Source organism: Choristoneura fumiferana, chromosome 23, assembly GCF_025370935.1.
Source record: "Choristoneura fumiferana chromosome 23, NRCan_CFum_1, whole genome shotgun sequence".
In the NCBI taxonomy this organism is placed as follows: domain Eukaryota; kingdom Metazoa; phylum Arthropoda; class Insecta; order Lepidoptera; family Tortricidae; genus Choristoneura; species Choristoneura fumiferana.
In genome coordinates, this window is record NC_133494.1 from 6,085,541 (window position 1) to 6,102,643 (window position 17,103).

The window sequence follows — 17,103 nt, forward strand, 5'->3', positions numbered from 1 at the left end:
TGTAATGTGTGTAATTGTGTGTAAATAATAATTTGTTTGGAATACCTAATGATAAAATCACTTAATTATTGAAAGTTGCAAAACTAAAGTAGTTCCATTTGAGTAGCAGAACCTGTTTTAATTTTTAGCTCTTGTTGGGCCCACCCGGTAGAAATGTCACGTGAGACAAACACGCGATAATGCCTGGGTATGGCTAAATCCCTCCACAACGAAATAAGCCGCTACAATAAATACGTTATTACAGGAACAATTATTCAAAAAGTATAACATTTCACTGGTGAGTAAAATGAAATCTAACACATATGATATATTATTATTATGATACCTTACCACAAATTAATTCTGATTACTACTTTATTCTCTTAATATATTAATTTGTGATATTAGCACTAAATTAAATTTTATGAATTTCTACGCTTTTTTAACTCTATGTCATGCAGTCAGACCGCTTGGTATTTATAATGATGCCAGTTACAGACACAACACAGTTACAACACGAACGTTGCGCTGAGAGGTACTAAAAGTACGAAGAAGTTAGTAAACAAAACAGTATTCTCAAATATTGTATAATTTTGCAATTCTCCGCTGACTTCATTTAAATAAGGTAAATATAATACATTTTTCAAGGGTGGTAAAATTAAAAATAAATGCTAGTTAGAGAAAACCTTATTATGCTACACACACATTTAGGGGCTGTTTCACCATCCATTGATTAGTGTTAACTGGCGGTTAGGTGTGATGCCGTCTCTATTTGTTTGTTCGATAGACGGTGATGGCACCTTTTATATTTTTAGTTTAATTCTAGTCACAGGCTCGCGACGTCGAAGTTAGACGATCCATAGAGCTTATGGAACGGAAGCAATACCGTGCTCGGTACGCTCTGCTTTCAGAGCATGACATGATGCGTGTAAGCTAACTTTGGGGGCGGCAGACTGAATTGCCTTCGAAATCAAAAGCTTAATGGTTACTTGACCTGAAATGTATATTTCAGAACTAAATTATTGTTATTTTATTTTAAAATTTATGACGGTGGAGCATTCTACACTTCCACTGAACGTAGATATAGTTAGTGTTTAGTATTGTAACTAAGGGACCCCATACATCCCTGATTTCTTTTTATTTTTGTATTTTTCTTTAATGTATATATAGTTTTTAAGTATTTATTTGTAATTATATTTTATGAAAAAATGACTTTCTGCCAAGTTTCTTGCGGCGCATTCTTCTTGGCAATGATGGTCTTTCCAAGCGCTGGTAGTTTAAAAAAAATGACATGTAAAGTGCCATTGCGGCCTATTTACTGAATAAATCATTTGAATTTGAATTTTTGAATTTGACATTTAACAGTCGGTTAACACTAATCAGTGGATGGTGAAACAGCCCCTTAATATAAGAAGTTATGATTTTTTTGCACTACCTTAAGTAAATTTATTATCAATTCGCAAACTTAGTTTAATTTCATCTTAAAATTTATATTTTTCAATTAAGGTCTAGGCCTTAATATAGGCAAGTAGGCTACTTAGTAAGATGTTTATAAAATTCATATTTCCGTTCATAAAATTATTCATCATAGTATTTTACAGTAGGTATATGTAAAGTACAAGGTATTAAAAACTGAGGCAAAATTGATAAGTTCTTTATTTAGAAAGGTATACTCATTATGATAGCATTATTACATTGTAAAGTTTGTTCTTAGTTCTCTCTGTCATTAAAACATTCATAACAGTACTAATGGCGAAGTTTCTTGACAATCTAAAAGAAAATAATCTCCAGTATCGGCACGAACTTCTATAGTAGCACAAAACAGGGAGGGGGGTAGTCCTCTATCAAATATTATTACTAGTGTGAGCAGGACGATACGATATAAAAGTGGTATTGCCTTTAGATATTTTTTGTATTGTACATGTTTTAGTGCTACTTTTTATTAGAGTCACATCCGTATGTCACAGGCATTTTACTCGAAAACTATACGATGTATATCAATGAAATTTGGAGTACAGATGTCTTATCAAAGCCGCTATTTAGTTTTGTAGTTAAATTACAAAAATAAATATTTATAGGGGGGCATCCATACACATAATAGAAATTGAAAAAAAAAACACAAAATCCCTCAACCCCTATGTTTAAAGACATGACATTTTGGCAATGTAGTCACAGCCAACAATACTTTTAGGTAAATAAGCTTTCATCTCATAAGTCATTAATAATTCATGTTACGAGTAAGAAAACACTCTTTTGTTTTTACAGAAAATGGCGCTCATCAGGTTGACCTTGCTTCTCACAATTATAGCTGTAATAGTACAAGCTCAGAGGCCATTCTACGCAGGCACAAGACCGATAGGCTACCCACAAGTGGCGTCGGACTCTTTGCTATCAAACAGATTTGGCTCTGACGAGCCTGGCCCAATAGAGTTCCAGGGGGACAGGAATTACCGCAACAGGATACAACAACTACCCAAAGACCAGCAGCCCTTCTGGTACCTCAATTGGAGGCAATACGATGAGCTGAGGAGGAATCCGCAGACCTACCCGCAGAGACCTAACTCTTTCACGAAGTAGGACACTTCGTTTTAGAACGAGAGGAAACTTTTTTGGACAATTTATGAGAAGTGCAAAACGGATGCGATTTTACCCTAATGGAAAACAACAACAACTGGTAAACGAATCGAAGTGGATCGATTTGTATAAGAGCTTATACCAAATGTAAAGAGTGATTGTTATACTTGTAAAATTTGTTATTTTTAAACGGAAAGGAAACTCGTAGGAACGTTGTTGACCTCCGATATCAGGCAGTATTGTTTGCGGCGTAAAGTGATACTGTAGTCAATTATCTTTTGTTTACGTTTAGAATATGACTTAAGAAAGATTATTAAATTATTTATTTATGTAAATATGCCTATTTTTATTTTTCTTTTATTATCTGACTTGGTAAAAAGATTAACGAACGAAAGAACGTTAAATCAAACCCTATTTCATAAAAGTGAGAAGCAAAAACGACACAAAACTGACAATCCGAAAATTAAAACTGCAGAGAACTTTTTTTTAAAGATAATATAATATCAAGTTAAATATGAATGGTTGTGTCATGTCATCACGGCATACATACGTCCCAGAGGCACTAGCTTCCTCTTGGAATGAGATCTCAGAATAGACTTGGTGCTGATTGGGAACTTAACACACCATTGAATTGCTTCGAATAATTTAATTCGAAATCAATTGCAAATTCCAGGAGTTTCCTATTAAAATGAGTTTCATATTAGCTAAGTTGACCTAACTGTCAAATGTTGCCCGTTGCCTATTACAATTAAGGCTGTTTCATGTTTTTAAAATCAGTCCAACAGAATGAAATATTTAGTCAAAAACTGGTCATACTTTTTGAAGAATAAGCTTTTTTAATAGTGAAAACGTTATGAGATTTGTGTGATTTTATTATGTATTTATGTATGTTAATGTTTTGTTTTTTGTTCGTGTACAAATGCTAGCCTGTACTTATACAAAACGTCTGCTTTTAGAACGTATCAAAAGATTTTTTAATTTTACACGAATTGGGACCGAGGGCTTCATTAAAAATTTCAGCATTCTAAAACTTCAGAAAGTTCCCTAATATGTTTGATTAGTGAGTGGCAAAACCGACGTGTTTTAGATATTCATGAAACCTGTAGTATAAGAGCTAAACAAATTTAATCTGCTAACTATTTAATCTTATTCAGAGAGTATGGGTACTCTAGTATTTATAATACATATAAAGTACAAGGTCTAAAAAATTGCTAAAAATGCTAAAATAAGACCGCAGTCCGTAGCAAAATAATGTTAATTTATAATATCTAATCACAAAGCTCGTACCGCTCATGCTGCTTCAACTTTGCCCTCTGGCCCCAACATTGCCTGATTCAATTTAGAATCGATAACCGGCACCCTTCTAGGTTTTTAAACTTTTATTCCCCCGTAATAATAATTCCCGTGTAGATGAAAGTTTAAAACCTATAAGAGTGCTAAGTTATCGACTCTAAATCGAATCAGGCAATGTTGGGGCCAGAAGGCAAAGTTGAAGCAGTTTACGGTATGGATTTAAGCGAAGTTTTGTGAATAAAAATTATTCCATACAAGTAATATTAACTTTGTGCACGGTAAAGTTTGCGATTTCAAAGAGTCTTGGAAGATATTAGGTTATGATCAGTCAGTACTTTCATAAAGCAATAAGTTTTTGTCAAAAATGACATTTTTAATACAAGCTTTTTTTGCTCACTATACCTACTTGCACTGTCATGGTATACCCGTACCAAATATCAAGTCGCTGCTATTAACCATTGAGGAGTTCCCTCCTGCGGAGACGATCCTGGTATTTGTTATTGTATTGTAACCAAATTTACATAAGTATGTAAAATTTCAAGGCAATTAGACCGCTGGAAGTGGGTCAAATTTAGCTTTCTTTGACCCAAATAAACAAACAAATAAATTAATAATCAGGGCAAGCTAAAGAAAAGCTTGTAAAAATCATGAAAATATACCTACGTTGTAGGTACGGGAGTCTAGTAAAAGCTGTGGTAGCCTAGCCTTTCGGGTGTCAACGCCACCTGTAAAATTAATTTTGCAAATATTACCGTTCAGTGTCGTCGTGGCTATCACCAAAATTAAAAAAAAAGTATTTTAGCGTTATTATATTGTAGTGTTTAGTGACCTTAACCTTTGAGTCGAAGAGTATTGTAACTATAGAGAAGAAGAGTCAACTCTAAGGGCAAATTTGCATCTGTAGTAAGGCGCTAACTGGTGGCCGGAGGATCACACGCACGCACAAAACAAGCTTAATCTTCATTAAACTTTTTGAGTGTGTGTTATCTTTATAATATTAATATTTCGTTTTCTTAATTTCTTTCATCGTTCTTGTAGACTAATAATCCACTTAACAAAATAACATCAACAGATAAGAAACTTTATGTAACAAAATCAGCAAAATACCGAGAAAACTCAAAAATGCATCAACTTCCGCGAAAGCCAGAAAGTTGAAAGATGGATCAATTTCTCCAAATTCACGTTTGACACATTTGTGACGGGAGTGTTTCCTCATCCAGACATCAGAGCCCCCTCGGTTCCGAGTTTTTCATTAATCTAACTGCGGAGTTACATTTTGAAGATGGCGATAGTTTAACTTTGAAACGCTCGTACTTTCCCCAAGTATACCTGTAAATAAACTGAATTACTTCTTCTTGCATACTATCACTACTAAAACTTAAGTACTTTTATACTAGCTAATACTAATATACAATCGTGTTTGTTATAAAAGCTATTCTCCTTTAACCTCCACGTGAACTGAATGTCAGTGAACTGTACTTTAACTAAAGATTTCTATTGGAAAGTGACTAGACTAACCTACTACGGATGTGCTGCGAGTATTGTATAGGTTGGGTTGATAGGAATTTACATTTTTGTCATTGAATTATCAATTTGCATATAAAAGAAAGAAAGAAAGAAAGAAAATACATTTATTTAACGCCATAAAAAACAAACATAGGAACAAACATAGAACAAATAAAGACATACATGACGCTAAACAGGTCCCCACTCAGCATAAAATGTCGCTGATAATATGTAAGGATAAGGTGATTAAGTTACTTTCAATGTTATTTCATGGAATACATTACTTTGCGGAGGTCCATTAAAGTAACAGCTACCTGTTTTTAATTAAAACAGGGTAAGTATCTCTATAGATAAGCACAAATTTATGAAAATATCATGAGAAAACTTGCAGGTTGCAAAGCAATTCAATGGTGTGTGTGTGAAGTTCTGACCCACACTGCACTACACATTCGCACTGGGTTCATGTGGAACTACGATCCAAGCACCCTTATTCTGAGAGAAGGCCTGTGCCCAGCAGTAGGACGTATATAGGCTGGGATGATGGTGATGATGATTATTATGACCAAGCTTTATTTTTACAAATCTTTGTCAAGCGATTCATTTTGCATTTTGGCATAGGCACCAGTTATAGTGCTATTTTAAATATGAATGACTCAAATGTTTTACATAAATGATAACAATTGAATAACAATGGCAATAACCTTTAATGCCAAACTTTAACCGCAACAAGCTGTGTCAGTTACTAATTATGTTTCAGCAAAAACGAACCAAACAGGTTTGAGTAATCAATAGTTATAAAGTACCAGAGAGTTCCAATTAGAACAGAAACAGACGCTTGTGTGATACATATAAATATATGTAGATACTTGAGTCATGGATGCTTACTTTACGCGGTACACTCAGTGCGAGCGCGTGATACACGCGTGATACTCTCGTTCATACAGAAATACTTCGTTTATAGTCTACTAGCTTTTGCCAAAGAAAATTGGTCCGTCCTAGTGTACGGTAAGTAGTAAAATTGGGCCTCCACGAGCAGTCAAAGGTACATAATTAAATCGGCGCTTGGCATTTTCAGGGTAATTATTACTTAAACTGCTCTTTTGTCGTGAGAACTACCGTGCGACTTATGCAGCGTGACAAACTTGAAACTATGAACAAAGAGATCTCATGGACGAAACTTGAAATTTTTTGTTTCATTATTACAACTATATAGGCCGATAGGACTACGTTATTTTGAGTATTAGTTTCAAGAATTCTAAAGTTTCTTATTTTTTGCCTGTGGGTACAGTCGTACCTATGAAGCTTATTGTAGCGTTTTGTGTCATTTTTGTTGCCTGCATTTTCAGCAATTTGAAGATTTGTGGTTGTTATTTTTTATTGAATAAATCTCGCAAAATAAATTTAAAGTTAAAAATAATTATGGCATCATATCTAGGATAGCCTGTGGAGTATGTAAACCAAATTTGTGTCATTTTCGTCCAGTGCAAACTGTTATATGGACAGTATGTAAAAATGGTGTGAAAAAAAATTACAGTTTATGAAATATTTATTTCCTATTTCAGATTACTTACATACGCCTATAAAAAAAAAAGTGTGCCAAATTAGACCACGATATTTAAGATTTTAAATTATTTTTTTCTTAACCTACAAACGCTTCAAAAAAATATTATAGTCATTAGAGTTCACATATTTTAATATCATAAATGCATGATAAATCGACATTGTAAATTTGTGTCATTTTCGCCCACGATATTTAAAATAATAAAACATAAACACAATGGTTGCGGTCGAAACGGGCCGCGCGGTCAAGCGGCGGGGCGACGGGGGCATAAGCACGCAAACACGTTCGTTCGGTACGATTTCATCTATGGGAAGCATTCATATTAGATAATACAAGTATTGTCGTCGCATGGAAGTAGGCAATTGCTGGCTGAGTATGAGTATTAAACGAACGAACTTGCGAGTCCGTTTAACTATACAAAGCCAGCAATTGCTATTCCAGCCGAGACTAATATAAACATTTTCTCAAATGTATTACGATATTTAATTTTATATCAAAACTGCAGGTGTATTTTTCCTGAAAACACCACGAGCTGTTTCCACACAATTAAAAAAGTCCGAGGTTGTAACAAAATAACTGATACCTAATGGGTAGGTATCAGTTGTTTTGTTATTTTGATTTGCTAGATGTTTTGTTTTTTTTTCTGGAACCAGATTGAATTGGCTGTAGGTACAGCAGGGCTACTGCGAAACTCGAAACTCGAAGTTCGTATCGTACTGTCCCTTTCGCTCTCGTATTAAATACTGTAAGTGTCAGAGGGACCGCACGACACGAACTTCAAGTTTCGAGTTTCGTAATAGCCCTGACTTGTGCCAACTTAGATATTACCGTGACCAAGTTTGAGACTTGATAATAATAAAATTTAAAATGCGACATTGTTGTCGAGTATAGCGATCCTGCAATGTTTTTAACTCTTTCATTTTTTTCGCTGGCCTTAAACTATGCACTTCGCCTCTTATATAACTTAATGAGTATTGAATTGACTGACTTTTATCTCCGCTACGTAATGAACAAATTGCATAACTTCTTTTTTTGCATACTCTGAATGTAGTACCTATTCAAATAATGAAGTATGTAAATAATAGGTACATTAATTTAAGAATCAAAAAGGCTGATAGTTATATATAAAAAAGGTTGCCTGGAAGCTTAGAGCAACCCGGGCGGAAGGGAGTAGCCATTCGACGCGTTCCCCTCTGTCAAACACAAGCCCAATTGGGCATACGAATTTTATAAAACAAGGCGCGCTCGGATTTCAAACTACTAGACTGAATCGAGAAGCGCGAGTGAACGCGGCGGTGCTAAAAATAACGAATTGTTCAGTTTCCTGCTGTGAAAAGAGATCTGGGACATCAAGCTTGCAAATTATGGTGTTACATTTCACATGGAAGTAAATTGTTATCGTATTATTGCTATTTAATTACATTTAAACAACAAAGACGTACATTTTTGTCGGATTCGTTTACCAACATCGAGTCCTAGCGGTACAAATTTCGGATCAGTCAAGCGATAAATCGCATAAGCGATAAAGCGATGACTTAATGATGTTACTGTCAATGTGTTAGTTTGGAGTCATCTGTAAACGAATTATTAGTGTATTGTTGGATTATTTATGTGTTAACGTCGTCATTACAGTCAGTTGGCAGTTTTGTTTTTGCATCTAAGTAAGCCGAACTGCACTTGTATGCACATTTCCCCCCGCAACAAACGCCAGAACTATTTTAAAGGTAATCTACCGCTAAGGCTGCTCCCTTCCGAAGAAGCCCGCGTTGCTCTAAGCCTGGAAGAGATCGCTCTTAAGCGATAAGGCCGCCTGTTGTTAACCCTTGTAATTTTCATTCTGTGTACCTGTTCTGTATCGCTTACTATTTTTGGTGTACAATAAAGAGTCATTGTATTGTATTGTATTTTATGTAAAAATTTAGAAATGGTATGTTCATAGTATCAAACAGCAGAAAGCACCTAAATTTAGGACATTCGACAAAACTAATGTCAACTTTAACTAATTGGCATTAAGTTCGAAAATTCTAATGATCGAAATTTGACGTGGATCCTGCTTATGACGCTAAAGTCGGATTTGTATTTATCTGTCGTGTCGTGTCGTGACGCATATATGTAGTTAATTTAAACCGATATCTATATCTATAAGTATCCCAAATTTAAGCTAATGCTACCCAGCCGTTAAAGCATGATTGAGTAACAAACATCAAGATATACAAACTTTCGCATATATAATATTAGTAGGATGTGATCTAGCCCCTAAGCTCCTTCTCTCTCACTCGAACTTAAAGGAAGATGGATATCTTGTATGGTCAAGGAGTGTGCCCAGCTCTAAAACCTGGCTATCGCGTCACTGCATATCTCTAAAATAGCAGCGCTTAGCGTCAACAATCCTACCGGTGTGAAGTTAGCGGCCAAAAGTTAGCTGCCGATTATAACCCAACCAAATTAAGAAGTTTGTTATTATTTGCATTTGTGTGTTCATAAAAGTGACAAAAACACGATAACTAGCTTATATTCAGGGAGAAGTATTCAACCTGAACGTCTGGTGAAGCAAGAAAATTATTGCCAGCTACACCATATGAAAAAAAAAACACCAACATGGAAATGAGAACCTCTTCAAATCTTTCCATAAAATAACACTGGACACTAAAAGCTTTCTATAAAAGCTGCAACTGTTAACTAACCTCATCTAGTCTAGGAACCACATCCGATTTGGAAACGGGAACTCTCCGGTTTTTTGTGGCATGTTATTACGCACGCTGAGAGCTTTCGATCAACGCTTCAAATGTCCAGTAACCTCGTTTCGTTTTGATGAAAAGGTAGAATTAAAGTTAGCGGCCGAAAAAAAAACAACTAAAATAAAAATAAACATTGATTGGAAAACGCCTTCCTCCTAGATATTATATTAATATCTGGAAAGATATTATATATTAATATGATTATGCATTTCAAAAGCTTCGATCAAATGCGAAACTACCCATAACCAACATCTAGTACGGGAGCTACGCCCGAATAAAAGTAGGGGGCCGAAAATGTATGCAGTAATATGAAAAAACGACCAACTTGGAAATGCGAACTTCTTTAAATCTTTCCATATTATAATACTGAATACTAAAAGCTTTCGATACAAGCTGCAAGAGTTAAGTAACCTTATCTAGTTTAGGAGCCACACCCGATTTGAAAAAAAGCGGCGTATTTCTTTTTGTAATAAAATGTAAATAACAATATGTTGGAAATGCGAACCTCTCCAGTTTTTTCTGGCATATTATTACGCACGCTGAGAGCTTTCGATGAATGCTTCAAATGTCCACTAATCTCGTTTTGTTTTGAAGAAAAGGTAGAATTAAAGTTAGCGACCGAAAAAAAAAACTAAACAATTTGAAAACGCGTTTCATCCAGAAATTTTAATAAGATGATTATGCATTTAAAAAGCTTTCAATCAAATCCGAAACTGCCCATAACCAACGTCTAGTACGGGAACTACGCCCGAATAAAAGTAGGCGTAGTGCGTAATAATATGCCAGAAAAAACTGAAGAGGTTCGCATTTCTAACAAGTTGTTATTCTCATTTTATTACAAAAAAAAAACGCCAGTTTCTTTAAATCGGGTGTGGCTCCTAAACTAGATGAGGTTAGTAAATTCTTGCAGCTTTGTATCCCGTATTATAATATGGAAAGACTTAAAGAGGTTCCCATTTCCAAGTTGGTCGTTTTGTCATATTACTGCAAAATTTTTCGGCCGCCTACTTTTATTCGGGCGTAACTCCCGTACTAGGCTTTGGTTATGGGCAGTTTCAGATTTGATGGAAATATTTTCAAATGCATAATCGTATTAATAAAATATCTGGAAGGAACACGTTATCTAATCAATGTTTATTTTTATTTTTGTTGTGATTATTTTCGGCCGCTAACTTTAATTCTACCTTTTCTTCAAAACTAAAATGAGGTTACTGGACACTTGAAGCGTTGATCGAAAGCTCTCAACGTGCGTAATAACATGCCACAAAATACTGGAGAGGTTCGTATTTGCTATTTGCAACATGTCGTTTTTCTCATTTTATAAAAAAAAAAATACACCGCTTTCATTAAATCGGGCGTGGCTCCTAGACTAGTTGAGGTTAGTTAGCAGTTGCAGCTTTAGTAGAAGCATTTAGTATCCAGTGTTATTTTATGGAAAGACCTGAAGAGGTTCGCATTTCCATGTTGGTGTTTTTTTTTTCATTTTAGTTTCGAAGTTTTATATGCTGCTTGTTTTAATCTGGTGTAGCTGGCAATAATTCTCTTTCTTCACCAGACGTTCAGGTTGAATACTTGTCCCTAAATATAAACTAGTTTGTGTCATACTAACTACTAAATATAAACTAGTTTGTATCATATATCAACTAGTGTGTGTGTTTTTGTCAGTCTTATGACCTCACAAATGCAAATAATAACTCAAAACTTCTTAATTGGGTTGGGTTATAATCGGCCGCTAACTTTTGGCCGCTTACTTCACACCGGTATCTGGTAGTAACATCTTGGTAAAGCAGCCAGGAGCGTCTCCTCAGAAGGGAACTCCTCAGTGATTAATGACATCGATTTGAAATTTGGTGCGGAAGTGTTGTTAAGATAACAACGAAATTACAGTCAACCAAAAGTAATCAGCAAAAAAAAACTAAAACTTATTAGGTAGGTATCTCGTAAAAAATTGCCATGGGATAGGCATAAAATCTCGAAATGACAAGCGCTAGACTTAAATTCATAAAATTTTGCACAGCTGTTTTTAATACAAAGTCAATGATAACTATGATGTAATTTTTGGGATTACCCATGAGAATTCAGTAAAATCTCGGAATCAATTAAACTGTCAGATTACGCGTGCGAAGCCGCGGGTAATATTTATAAACAAACGAACGCTGCCAGCCGGCTCCCAAGCACCCGATGTACTCTTCCCCGCGCTCGCCATTCGCGCGAAGTACGTTTCGTGGTAGTTTTTTTTTTCAAATAATGAGAATCCGTGGATGAAAATGACACAAATTATGAATAGTGTTTTTTTACACCGTTAATAATCAAAACACGTAAACTCTAACAACTTGAATTTTCTTTTGTGGGTTTTACAGGGTATTGTATTAAAAAAAAATAATATCTATAAATATCGTGGATGAATTTGACACAAAATATTTTGGATAACAGATATCGGTATTTTAAAACGTCTGACATCTTTTTAACAAACTGTAATATTCTTTTAGAGTTAGTTGGGCGACATGTTAGGTACTGGTTAAAAATCAGGATTCCCGTGGATGGATATGACACAAAATGCCTAGGTACATCAGTTACTGCTCAGATATTAATAAGAAAGTAAAATTTTCGTCTTTAATTTTTTTTTCGTCAAATACTAATGGAAAACACTAATACCTAAATTTCTACTTATGCAGGCACCCAAAATGACACAATTTTTTGTATTAGGTTGGGCAAACGCTCCGGAAGCTATATGCGAAAAAGAAACAACTTTAATATTTTTGAAGCCTCAAAACGTAGTCCTACGGGTCTATATATTTTCTTATCGACTTTACCCTCGGCTTTGCGCGCATAAACCATTAGATCATGGATTTATTTAACATTTCATATAAAATATGACTGAGCCAAATTTAATGACTTTTTAAACCTAGCGGTTCAGATTTCAAGATTTGGTCTACATACTAAATTTCATCCTAATCTGTCCAGCTGTTTTAGTGTGAAGGAAGTAACAAAACAAACATACTTATAGACACACACATACACAACCACACTTAAAAAATATACCGTGGAATGGATGGATCTTATTTGCTGCAAATACGGGCCAGTGAATTATTCTGTCCAGACAAGGAAAAACGTGCACGAATTGTTTTGTATAATAATAATAATACTGCACTAAATCTTTATTTTAATTGCGGCCTTCCGTGGCACACTGCCCTGCGTCTAGATTCTGCAAAAGACCTTTAATTAATTTACATCTTACCTTGGTCTCAAAGGTCAACATGACTTCTATCATCATGCGTAACCCATTCCGTAGAATTGAAACTAAATTAATTATATCAATTGTTTTCTGCACAATATGAAACCATTAATAGCGTAAGTACTATAAATAATTGGTGTAAGTGTATTGGACTTGATGTTGCACGTGTGTGACGTCGCATTACGGTACCCAGTTTTGTCAATTGTTTAAAATCTGATCAAATGTATAATTTTTCATACGTAATTTTATAAAAATGAAGCATCCATATCCATACTAATATTATAAAATGCGGACGTGTGTATATTAGTGTGTTTATATGTTTGTCCGTCTTTCACGTCGTAATGGAGCGACGGATCGACGTGATTTTTGGTATAGAGATAGTTTATGGGCCAGAGTGTGACGTAGGCTACTTTTTATCCCGAAAACATGCACATTTCCCGAGGGAACAGTACGAGTTAACCGAATTCCACGCGGGCGAAGCCGCGGGCAAAAGCTAGTTTTGAATATATTTTTGAACAACAATGTTTATTTTTACGGTATTTTCATTTTAATTGAAACCGAAACACACCCAGCCTGTTATTTTCTTGGAGTAACTCTAAGAAATTAATGAAACTCACTTGCAACGTCTTAAAAATTATATCTAATTTACATCCCCCATAAGAATAGGAAGGGTGATAGAAGGTCGTTAACGCACGGGCACGCGTGTGACACGCTTGCATTTTTATTCCGCAACAATTAGAATGTCTTTTAAAGCTTTTGTCCCTCATAATATCAGCGTTGAGGAAAACTCTTAGCTAAATAATTTCAGTCCATGTCGGACCACAAATTTACATAATAAATGCTATTCTGAGATCACCTCGCAATTTCAAGAAATGGTGAATATGAGAATTTCAACCAAATGGAATAAATTAAGTAATCACGTCAAACTACGAGTGGCATCTAAGTTTTCTCCTTTTATCAGTTATATTTTTGATTTTTTCGTTATACTCATAATACCTATATTTTTTTTACAAAGGAAATAAAACAGTAAGCATTGTAATGAAATTTATCAACAAATTGTAATTTTAAAAGCTATATATCAATTGTATTAAATTCGCAAAATATGCCATTTGTTTATTCATATGCTCATAACTGACTTTATTAATGATGTAATACAATAATTGTATTGCTATTAAACAGCCAATATAAAGCTCAACGCTATCTAAAGGGGGAGGGGGGCAAATTTTACCTAAAAGAGTCGTACAAAAGAAATACAGCTGATATACGATTTGGTTATAATGCTTTATTACATAAACTCGTACTATCATAAATTTGTTATAATGGTGTTTTGTGCTTACTGGGAGCGATAATAAAAAATCACAAAAGGTTTACGGACACTGTTTCTTATGCATATCTACAAATCTGCAACTTGGAGTGCCGAAAACGCCGATGGGCTTCTAATTTAGCTTTCCCTGGATGCCGCTGACGCCGATGGGCATATGTCCTGCAGAAGCGTCGGCATCGCAGCAAAGTACGTAATCTGCACAGCTACTACGAAACTCGAAACGTACCGTTCGTATCGTACCGTCCCTCTCGCTCTCGTATTAAATAGTATAAGTGTTAGAGAGACCGCACGACACGAACTTCGAGTTTCGAGTTTCGTAGTAGCCCTGCTGGCGCGCGGCAATGAATGGGTTAAGGAGCTTTACAGACTGCAATGCAGGATAATGAATAGATTTCTTTTCCCTGAATGGCAACACTGGCATAGATAATAGATCGCTCGTTTTTGGCTCGAAATTCGAACTTGTGATTTTATTTCGCTTAATATACAAAATGCACACACCCAATATCATATTTTCTCAAGGTTTTCGCGAATTACAAGCATTTTTTTATAATTTCACTATAAGTTTTATCTCGTTTAGAAAGCTGTATGAACATTTTTTTTAATACATTGCCGATGATCGAACCAAATTGAATGGGATTTGATTGTAGTTCGATTCGCAATGCAATATTATGCAAAGCATTTATTATCAAAAACCTTTTTATTCTCCACATTGTTGTTATTTTAACTATGTTAATAGCTACTAAGTAGAAATATTCAATTTATTTATCGTGCAATGACTTTGTAAATTCACAGTTTTCGTGGTTAGTTAAAAACAGTCTCATACCTTTATTCCTCTGATGTTGTATAATAGTGTCTGAAAGTTATACCTAACTAAAGGAACTATGATGTTCCCGCTTGTTACCACCAACGTTTGTAAACTATCTCGTGTCTTGTTTAACCCTTTTCCAGGCATAGTGCATATAGCAACCACATAAATTATACAACATGACCTTACTAAGTATATTTGTATTGTATTGTATTGTATTGTATAAAACATGGTACAAAATCACTTGAATTCGTTAAAGATATTATTCATTTTTCAATTAATCCCTCATAGGTAAAAACAACATAAAACTATGATTAATTTTGTGGTAGCACATCTAAACTCGCGGGTCCTGGAAAAGGGTTAAAGACAAACAAATGGATGACGAAACTACCTTAACTTCCATAGTATTTCCATTATTTCTGATATTAAGTAGCATTAGCATATTATTCACAAGAAGTATCTATGAATCTACAAAAACTAATCTCCCTTTAAAATATATTTGTGTCGCACGGACATAGGTAGGTACCTAGTTGTATTGTACATAACCAGTACTTGAAGGGGCCAAATATTTGTAATGTGATTGGTCACTTTTACTGTCACTTTAGATTGCGGAATTAGGCATGACGATGAACGAAGCGAGGAGGAGTGTTACAGTTTGATTAATTCGAGTTAACACTTGGCAGATGGGCGTGCCTTCAGTCAATTTTCAACTTTGACGTCATACAAATAAAGCCATTTTTAGTATACCGCTACCCACGTTTACAGATTATGTAAAAACTATTTTATTTGTATGACCTCAAAGTTGAAAATTGACTGAAGGCACGCCCATTTGTCAAGTGTCTCCAAGTAATCGTACTGTACGCTCGTCGTCATGTAAGGCACAACAGAGGATCACGTCACCGCTATGATAAAATTCTGCACTTAATTAATGTTTAGTCTATTTATTATACTTAACTAATGGTAATACAATAGTTATAGGGTCTATTCGATTCGTCTTTCTGCTCTTGTTATGGTTGGGATGTGCTGATTAAAACTCTATCAGTCTACTTATCCAGTAGTTCTCTTCTTCTCTCACATTATATCTATTTATGTGTACAGGCAGGTGGGATTTTTAGGTCTCGCTATAGGATACTGACCTAAAATTTACCTATTTTCAGCTTAAATCTTTTTCAAAGTGAACCTAGAGCTCATTACGCCTCCCGGGAGTACCTGAATGCATAACGACTTGTAGCAAATTGGGACATTTACTAAATTAAGCCATTTGAGCCGTCTTAATGTGGATTTATTAAGGGATTTTTGCGTTTAAATTAATGATGGTTATTTGTATTAAACAGGGTTTGGTTTATACAGGGCAAGATTAAAAGGCGGGAAGAGGATGCATCGTGTAAAACAAATTATACAATTAGTAATCCTGAAACAGAAGAAAAGGCGTGGATGTTTTGTTCATTATTGTTTTTAGAGCTGACTTTGTATAAATAAATGTTTATATTTACAATACAATACAATACAGTAACACATAGTAAGCAGTACAGAAAACACATGTATACAGATGTGTTTAGTTACTAAGTAATTTTAGTACCTTATTAATATTTATTTAAAACTGTGAAATATTTATGTGAAACTAACATTTACCCGACTCTTCGCTCGAAATCATTAGATTCGCCCGTTAAATTGAAAGTACCGGAGTTTACTCATTTTTTCACTAGTTATATCATGGCTTTAGAAATATTATACGAGTACGAAGAACTTCTGTGCAAAATTTCATATTTTTACCCGACTGCGAAGAAGGAGGTTATGTGTTTGACGCTTATGTATGTTTGTATGTATGTCTATTTCTATGTCCTCTCGTAAGTACTCAACGGCTGAACCGATTTTGATAAATGATACGTCAGTGGATTCGTCTTGATGACGCGAGTGACACTGGGTACATGAAATTCTTGAAAAATCAAAATGGCGGATTTTTGGCGCCAAATTGTAAGTTTCAAAAAATGTTTTTTAAAATCTATCAAGTAGGTATCAAATGAAAATTGAAAGGTAATAACTAGCCCCATATATGGGGTTATAATAGTTTAAATCTACAATTTCAAA

General features: G+C 34.8%; 1 protein-coding gene across 1 annotated transcript; it reads left to right on the forward strand.

Annotated features, from left to right (window-relative positions):
• The first annotated feature begins 512 nt into the window (after positions 1-512).
• On the forward strand, positions 513-2,888 carry LOC141440846 (uncharacterized). The gene is made up of 2 exons (XM_074105413.1): positions 513-604; positions 2,245-2,888. Exon 2 carries the CDS (start codon positions 2,248-2,250, stop codon positions 2,554-2,556), a length of 309 nt encoding a protein of 102 aa, XP_073961514.1. The 5' UTR covers positions 513-604; positions 2,245-2,247; the 3' UTR covers positions 2,557-2,888.
• Positions 2,889-17,103: the final 14,215 nt, after the last annotated feature.